An 8,732-nucleotide genomic window follows, 5' to 3' on the forward strand; every position below is an offset into this window, starting at 1 on the left:
TCCCACGGGATAAAACAAATACGATACCCTTGGAATACTCTCGGGTGAAATGCTACAATGGTATATCCGTGCGCTTGCGGATGAACTCTGCAACCATAATATACCAGAAGTATTTCTACGTCATTGCTGGGAATTATATTTCTAGTAATGTCGTTAAGAAATACTAACAAGCATTCCTAGCGCTGTTGCCGGGGAAGATTCATAATAGAGATTATGTGAACTAATACTTTATATTTACCTCCGTATAATCATTTTCCTTTGCAGGCTAACCTTGGTTGTTTTCACTTTTTGTTGTGAAAACAGGGTAGTGCACGACTGGTTTCAACTTGCCGGAAAAGTTCAAAGAAAATCTAGAAGCTTTCTTCCGGAGCGTCAGGCCGCGAGTCACTGCTCCGTAGAAAACTCTACCGACAGAGAAACCAGCCGTACCAGCGCCACCGACCTTCAAGACTATGGCTAACAAGACTCTCCGCGTGTTCACTGCTCCCTCTGCTAACAATGTGGCCATTGGGCCACAGATTAACATGGGAGACGTGGATTTTGACTTGAAGTCCAGCCTCATCACGATGGCGCAGGCTAGCCCGTTCTGTGGCAAGCCTAATGAGGATGCCAATGCTCATCTGCAACAGTTCCTGGAGATCTGTAGCATGTACACCATCAAGGGCGTCAGTCCCGACGCCGTCAGGCTGCGGCTGTTTCCGTTCTCCCTCCTCGGGAGAGCGAAGAAGTGGTTCTATGCCAACCATGCTGCTGTCATTACCTGGGACAAATGCTCTACGGCATTCCTCTCGAAATTCTTCCCGATGGGCAAAACCAATGCCCTTTGTGGAAGGTTTTCCAGTTTCCAGCAGACAAGGGACGAGACTATTCTGGAAGAATGGGAACGACTGCAGGAGTACGTGGCTGCCTGTCCTCATCATGGGATGGATGACTGGCTGATCCTGCAGAACTTTTATAGTGGACTCACCCCGATGTCCCGCGATCACCTGGACGCGGTAGCTGGAGGAGCCTTCTTCTCTAAAATGTTTCAAGGAGCCGTTGATTTAATAGAGAAGATGGTCTCCAATATGAGTTGGAGCGAGGAACGACTCCAGACCCGTCAGCGAGGCATGCATACCGTCAAAGAGACGGAATTACTTGCTGCCAAGCTGGACCTCCTCATGAAGCGATTGGATGACCATGAGAAATGGCCACAAGGCACCGTCAAGGCCTTGGACTCTCACATTACGTGTGAGGTCTGCGGCAACACGGGTCATTCTGAGAATGACTGCTCCGAAACCCGTGAGGAGGCGATGTACATGGGCAACAACAACGGGTACTGTCCATAAGGAGGTCAGGGGTGGAACCAACCACACTCATATTATCAAGGAGGTAACAACAACGGTAATTTTTCTAACTAGCCCTCCTTGAAGGATCTCGTTTTTGCGCAAGCTAAAACCACTCATGCGCTAAGCAAAAAGCTTGCGGCCAATGATAAGATCCTAGAAAACATTAATGTCAAGTTAGATGGCTTCGCTTCTGCTTTTCAAAATCAGCTGAGCTTTAACAAAATGATAGAAACCCAGCTAGCTCAGTTGGCATCCTTAGTCCCTGCAAATGAAACTGGGAGGATTCCGGTACAGCCCGACTCCTCCATTGAAAATGTTAAGGCGATCACGACGAGGGGAGGTAAGTTCATTCGTGATCCGCCGTATCCTAACCCTGCAGGAACTAATGGAATATCAAAAGAAGTGCCATCTAATGACTTGGCTGACAAGGAAGTTCAGCCAGAAAAGATAGTGCCGCAGGAGTACTACGACACACGGTTGCTGCCGTTTCCTCAACGGATGAGGAAACTGTTAGTGGACGAGCAATTCGCTTGTTTTGTTGAAGTAATCCAGAAGATCCATATCAACGTGCCATTGTTGGATGCTATGCAAGTACCAACATACACCCGTTATCTCAAAGATATACTCAACAACAAGAGACTGCTCCCAACAACAAAGGTGGTCAAGCTGATGGAGCAATGCAGCAACGTGATACTCCACAAGCTCCCGGAGAAGAAGAAAGATCCGGGTGTCCTACGATCACCAGCTTGATCGGGGCAGAACAGTTCGACCAGGCCTTGTGCGACCTTGGAGCCAGTGTCAGAGTCATGCCAAAAGACGTCTTCGACAAGCTCAACTTCATAGTGTTGGCACCAACACCAATGCGCCTTCAACTGGCTGACTCGTCAGTCTGTTACCCAGCAGGGATAGCGGAGGATGTGCCAGTCAAGATACGGGACTTCTTCATCCTGGTTGACTTTGTGATGCTGGACATGGACACGGGAAAAGAGACGCCGCTCATCCTGGGGCGCCCGTTCCTTAGCACCACAGGAGCCAACATCGACGTGGGAACGGGGAGTATCCGTTTCCACACCAATGGGAAGGAAGAGAAGTTTGAGTTTCAACCGAGGACGGAACAATGCTCCATGGTCAGGATAAAGTACGGGCCGAATCCGCAGAATATTCAAGTGGTCGAAGTAGAGCCACCCAAGACGGATAGCCTAGTAAAGTTCATGCAGAATTTCCTGGAGAAGGAAACAATGATGCCTAGGAACCGTTATTGGAAGACGCCGGTAAAACCACCCATACCGGCCAAGAAGCTAGAGCAGTCGGCTCAAAAGAAGCCGCCATCCGCACCAAAGCCAAGGAAGGTGTGGAGGGAGAAGCCAAAGACGCCCGCTCCATCACCTCCGGAGATGGGTAGAAAATCCAGAAACTAAACTGAAAGGAGGTACGGTCTTGCACGTTGGACTTTAAATGACGCGACCTTCGCCAACAGATAAATTGGTATGTATCTACATTTTTTTGCTTTCAAAAATTTGAACTTTTGTATCAACACATGTTTGAATTTCAAAGTTGCATTTAGGATTTTTGAATTTTGAGGAAATTCTTCAAATAAATTTTTCAGAGCAAACCAAAATAAAATTTTCAACGAAAATTTATTGTGCCATGACCACACTGACCGTTGAAATCCAACGGCCGAAAGTGGGGCCGGTTGGGCCCACCAGGGGTTTGGCCGAATCGGCCAGGCAACGGTTACCTGCCACTTTTGGCAGGGTAACGGCTAGTGGGACCCACATGTCATTTTTGACCGTTGTGGGTGTACTACTTAAGCCAACTGGCCGGGAGAGGGAACTCCACCCCATTTCAACACATTTTAATTCCCTCTCCAAAATTTGCTCTCAAGTTCAGTCAAGCTTTGATAGTTTCCCTCAAATTCAAATATTTAGTTGTATATATACAAGTTGCTTTGGTGAAACTAACCGGCGGGTGAAACTCTTGTCATTCCTAACACCCGCCGAGTTAGTCCGTTCTTGCTCCATTGTGTAGAATGAGGATGCGATTGTCTCGTCTGTTCAAGGGTTCCAGCTCTTCATCAAGTCATCATGACGAGTCTAGCACTCGTTCATCAGCCGAAGTCTCGATGGAAGACGCCGAGGCTCCGCGACTACTCCTAAACGACACCGACCTCAACCTTGTCAGTGATCGGGAGAGACAAGCCTACTATATGCTGAGCGACCGGGAGTATGCTCACACGCGAGAATACTCTCCAGAGCTGCTGAAAAAGATAGGTATGGATGTTGAATTTTGTGCTATTTGGAAAGCTATTGGTTGTAGAGATTTGTTGTGGTAGATGAGCTGGGTTCTCGTTTGCTTACTCTGCAATTTCTGTGCACTTTGAAAGAAATAGAAGATGGAATTTCCTTTCGCTTTTTCCATAAGGAGTACACACTTACATGGAAAGGCTTCAGCACACTTCTTGGTTTTCACGATTCCTGTAAAATCGATCTCCAGAAAGGAATTTCTGGGTTCGAAAAAAATAGGTTTTGGGAAGATATTTCTGGTGCTCCAATTTGCAAGAAACCTAGGACGAATGATATCCATAATCCTACACTTAAGCTCATGCACAAATGGATTGCTATGACTTTGTTTCCTAGAGGTGATCTTAGACCCATTAGGGGGGTTGAATTGATTATCATGTTTGCCATGGTTAGAAAGATCAAAATTGCTCCTGTGAAATGTATGATAAGGCAATGGTTAGAAAGTATAAAGTTCTCTGCTCCTGTTGAGTGCACTTCTCTGATTACTCGGATAGAAAAAGGGCTAGGGGTTGTTAGCAACCAAATTGCCTTTATTTCAGCCGCTCGTCCGTGTATTGATGAGACCTATCTAGTGCAAGGGCATATTCTGAAACATGGAGAAGATGGATCTTTGATTACTTTTTCCCCGGCTCCACAAATGAAATCCCGTTGCCAAATGCGGGGTATCATTTGTACAACTGCCATGAACTAACCATTCCCATGTAGACCATAGAAGAATCTCGTGCATGTGGAGCATATAAGGAGACGCGCAACATGACAAGGAATGAACGAGAGAGTTCATCATCATCAACCCCGTACAGATGTATGAGGCAGGTTGGGTGTAAAACCCTGAAAATTCGACCAACGAAACCAAAACTCTAAAAAAATGCGGACTTTCAAAAACTTTTTAAACCAATTGCATCATGCCGATTTTATTCGCCTGTTTCATTGGATTTTGATATCGGAGTTTATTAATCGCGAATAATGAATAACTAGCTAGGAATAAACCATAAAAATCAAGTTGACTAAATAAATAATTAAAATATAAATTGAAATAAAGGTTAGGTGGGTTTGGAAATAAATAAAATATTATCGCAACCATATTAGCAATAATTAAATTTTAGTACGATGGAATGAGAATTAACCCTAATTAAAATAAATTATATAAACAAAATATGAGAGATATTAAATTAAGGTGAATTTTTAGTTAGGATAACACAAATATGGAGTAAACTTCATTTATACAAAAATTAGGAGTTGTGGAATCAAATTTATAAAAGAAGTAATCTAAAATCGGGAAATAGGAAAAAGGCACTGTTCATTGCGCCTAAGGTGTTCGATGTGTCCCTAGGCTTCCCCCTTCTCTCCCACCTCTGCCCCTAGCCGCCCCGAGCCCGCGCGTCGCCGCCTCGCGCCGCTCGCGCCCCGTGCCGCCGCCTCGAGCCCCGTGCCGCTGCCTCGCGCCTCGCGCCGCCGCTGCCACGCTGTCGCCATCGCCGTCGCGCCGCGCCGTCCCATCGCCGCGCGCGTTCCATCGTCGCTCCGAGCCGCGCGCCGCCGCTGCCGAGCCGTTCCCATCGCCGTCCCGCTGCCGCACCGCTTGCCGTCGCGTCGCCGCTGTCGTCGCGCCGCGCGCCCGTCCCCTCGCCCCTGCCGCGCCGCGCCAATGTCGCCACGCCGTCGCCATCGCCACGGGTCGCCGTCTGCCTCGTGCCTCGTGCCGCCCGCCGTCGCGTCGCCGCTGCTGAGCCGTCGCCATCGCTGCTCCGCGCCCCGCGCCGCGCCGCGCGCCATCCCGTCGCCGCGCGCCGTCGCCACCGCTGTCACAACGCGCGTCGCCGCAGCCATCGCGTCGCCTCGCGCCGCGCGCCCCCACCTCGCACCCCGCGCCGCCGTCGCGTCTCCCTTCTCCCCTCTCCCCCTTATCTCTTCCCCTCCCCTATATAAGCCCCACTAATCCCCCTCTTCCCCTCCACCTCCACCTCCACCCCCTCTCCCCTACCCACTCCTCCACGCCGCCGCGCCACCGTCTCCACGCCGCCACGCCATCGCTTAAAGCCGCCGCGCCGCCGCCTTGAAGCCGCCGCGCCGCGCCTTGAGCCAACACCGCCACCGTCGCCGTCGCCGCCGTCGGTGAGCCGCCCTCCTTCTCCTCTTTCTTCCCCCCCCCCCCCCCCCCCCCCCCCGCGTCCACCGCCGCCGCTCGGGTAGGAGGGAGAGCCGAGAGAGAGATAGAGCCGGGAGAGGGAGAGGAAAAGAGTGCCGAGAGGGAGAGGAAGAAAAGAAAAAGAAGGAGAGAAAAGAAAAGAAAAAGAAGGAGGAAAGAAAAGAAAAGGAAAAGAGAGAAAAAGAGAAAAAGAAAAGAAAGAGAAAAGAGAAAAAGGAAAAATTTAAGAGATTTAGAATATTAAACCTATTAGAAATTAATTATAGGATTAATGAGAATATCGTTAGATGAACTCCTACTATTTAAAATACCTAAAGTACTAAGATTTGATTATAGAATTAATTATTTACGAATTAAAACAATTAGATGAATCTTAATAGATTGTTATAGATTATTCTTAGTAATGTCTATAGGAGATCAATTCGCGGTAATAATTTAGATCAATTCGCGGTAATTATTATAGATTATTTTGGGTAATCCCTATAAGTAATCAATTAACGGTAGAAAATTTGGATTTAATTACTAGGGATTATAGCCGTGTAATATATTTAATCGTTTAGTCATAGACTAAATTAAATCATATAATGTTTCTAGGATTTTGTCAGATAGTTAGCTCGCGCTAGAAATCTCTAACCTATTATATGGATATAATGCTCTGGTAGATTAAATTAAAAATTTGTGACAATAAAACATTTATACCCGCAAAATAGTTTAAATCGAAATTGGGTTTGTCATAGTTCGCAGATAGTAAAATTAATAAGAAGGAATCGACTTTCGCATGTGACTTTTATTTGGATTTATTTGGATTTTTATTTGAATTCTAACCGAATTCAAATCAATTCTTGCACGTAACTATAGAGCCCGAGGGAGTTGCGGATCCAAGCGAAGGCCAAGACCCGCAAGACTTTGAGCAAGGCAAGTCATCACTATTCTTTGAACATGTTGATCCCAATTGCGAAATTGTTTTGTTTACAAATAAAATTTCATGCAATTATGAACATCCTACTTGTGATTATACCACGCCTTGATTATTGTTCACCTTTAAATCTTTGTAACCATAGATACGTACGAGTCCCTAGTCAACTATGACACTTGCTTAGAAATGCTATTTTAGATTCATGCATACTCATATTTATCAAATGCTATATGCTTGGGCAATTACCTTTGGGAAGGTAATTGAGATGCGGCATGTGGAGACATGAGCGCCACATTGCCATGATATTGACGACATAATTTGTGAAAGGAAAATAAAGTAAAACAACTGTTTTCAACTGGGGCGGCTGGAGGACTTGGGTGGTGTCCGGAAAAGGCTAGTGCCGTCCCTGGTCAATTAAGGACCGAGCCATGAAGTTAAGCATGAAACGACCCCCGTACAACCGCACTTCTCGTATGGGTATAGACCTAGCGGAGTAGATAGCTGAGCGGAGGCAGTATCCATGCATAGTGGTTTTCTTGATGTGTGAGGCAGGGGCTCTACGGTGGGGGCAGCCATTGGTAGGACCGCGAGGCGGGTGTCTACAGTGGTGTCGCCATCGGTAGGACTGCCATGTGAGAATCTAAAACATAATTATAACTTAATGCATGTGTGAGTCTTCCCTTCCCGGGTGCGCCAGAACTCCTCTCACTGCTAGAAACCGTGTACGCCTAGAGTGCATGAGGATGAAAAGTTCATGGAGCGGGTACTGCCAATGCGAGGTTATCGAAAAGCTTTGCCGTGACGCGTCTCATGTGTTGGGACGAGGCTCATGTGTTGGGCAGTCGCGGAGTGCGGGTAAAGTGTACATCCACTGCAGTGTGAGTAAACCAAATCTATTCGAATAGCCGTGCTCGCGGTTATTGAGCACCGGGACGTGTATTACACTTGGCTAGACTCTAAATTCTTAACTTGTGTGGGAGGGGATATTGCATGATGAATTTTATGCTGTTGGAGCCACTTCCTGAGAGGCAGGAAGGTGGACGTCCTCAGAAAACCATGACGAATCAATGGCGGGAAGCTATCCTTGGGATCACAATGGATGGTGGACAGAACCGTCGTTGTTTAAATACAAACTCTGGTACTAAAATTTGATCAGTCAATGCTAGGTCTTAGGCTTGTGAAAAGAATTACAAAACTTGCTTCGCGCAAAAGAACTATGGCCATCCTTTGAACTCCCCCTTTCATATGCATTGTTGCTGTGGTGGCTTGCTGAGTACGGTTGGTACTCATCCTTGCAAATATAAAAATTTATCAGAAGCGGGAGATGAAGCCTCGGAGGATCCCTATGCGTACTATCAGGAGGGAGATGAAGATGATGGCGTCCAGTAGGTCTTAGTACGGTCGTTGCCTGTGGCAATGGCATGCCGCGGCCTGAATTCCGCTGCCTTATCTATTTCTGCTTTTGGATGTATTCCGGACCTCTCGGTCCGATGATTTAAGACTATGCCTGCGGGCCTATGATGTAATAATTCGTATTAGACACTCGTGTATGTGCACTTGATATTCCAGCTATGAATTCGTGTGTACCAAACTACTTGATCCAGGGAAATGGTACTGTTTACACGATTGATTCCTGTTATAAAAACGGGGGTCCACATTGGGCACCAACTGGGGATGCACCTGGATGGACCCAAGCTCCACGCCACAGCATCGGAGTCTCAACCTGGGCGAGTGCCAGTGAGGACCGGTGGCGTGCGCCTCATGACATCCAATGGGGGGACAACCAGCCTTACAGATCAAGTGGTGTGCCTCCATCTCCAAGTAAATGGCGCTCAAGTTCCTCTCGTTGGGACTTGGGTGAGATCACTAGGAGAATGAACACCCTTGATATGCAGACGGGGGAGATTCAGTACAACCTCACGGAACACATTGCTCAAACGCAAGAATGGCAACAATCTGATGATGCTCAGTTCGCCAACTTCAACAACATGATGCAGCAATAGCACGATGACCTTCAAGCATATTTCTGTTTTCAGGGGTTC

General features: G+C 47.2%; 1 protein-coding gene and 1 non-coding gene across 2 annotated transcripts; one reads left to right on the forward strand and one right to left on the reverse strand.

The window, feature by feature from the left end:
* The first annotated feature begins 647 nt into the window (after positions 1 to 647).
* On the forward strand, positions 648 to 2,746 carry LOC136356648 (uncharacterized). The gene is made up of 3 exons (XM_066310892.1): positions 648 to 1,315; positions 1,454 to 1,837; positions 1,948 to 2,746. The coding sequence occupies exons 1-3, from the start codon at positions 648 to 650 to the stop codon at positions 2,744 to 2,746; spliced, it is 1,851 nt and encodes a 616-aa protein (XP_066166989.1).
* Positions 819 to 925, reverse strand: LOC112939135 (small nucleolar RNA R71). The gene has a single exon (XR_003242677.1). It is a non-coding gene; the product is annotated as a small nucleolar RNA R71 (small nucleolar RNA).
* Positions 2,747 to 8,732: the final 5,986 nt, after the last annotated feature.

The sequence above is a fragment of the Oryza sativa genome, chromosome 5 (genome assembly GCF_034140825.1).
Source record: "Oryza sativa Japonica Group chromosome 5, ASM3414082v1".
Taxonomy (NCBI): Eukaryota; Viridiplantae; Streptophyta; class Magnoliopsida; order Poales; family Poaceae; genus Oryza; species Oryza sativa.

Excerpts from the sequence above, each read along its gene's own strand:
- LOC136356648 (XM_066310892.1), top strand. The coding sequence starts at position 648 with ATGTACACCATCAAGGGCGTCAGTCCCGACGCCGTCAGGCTGCGGCTG. Across the intron at positions 1,316-1,453 it reads TACATGGGCAACAACAACGG|CAAAAAGCTTGCGGCCAATG; the intron begins GTACTGTCCATA and ends TCATGCGCTAAG. Across the intron at positions 1,838-1,947 it reads CCTCAACGGATGAGGAAACT|ATATACTCAACAACAAGAGA; the intron begins GTTAGTGGACGA and ends GTTATCTCAAAG.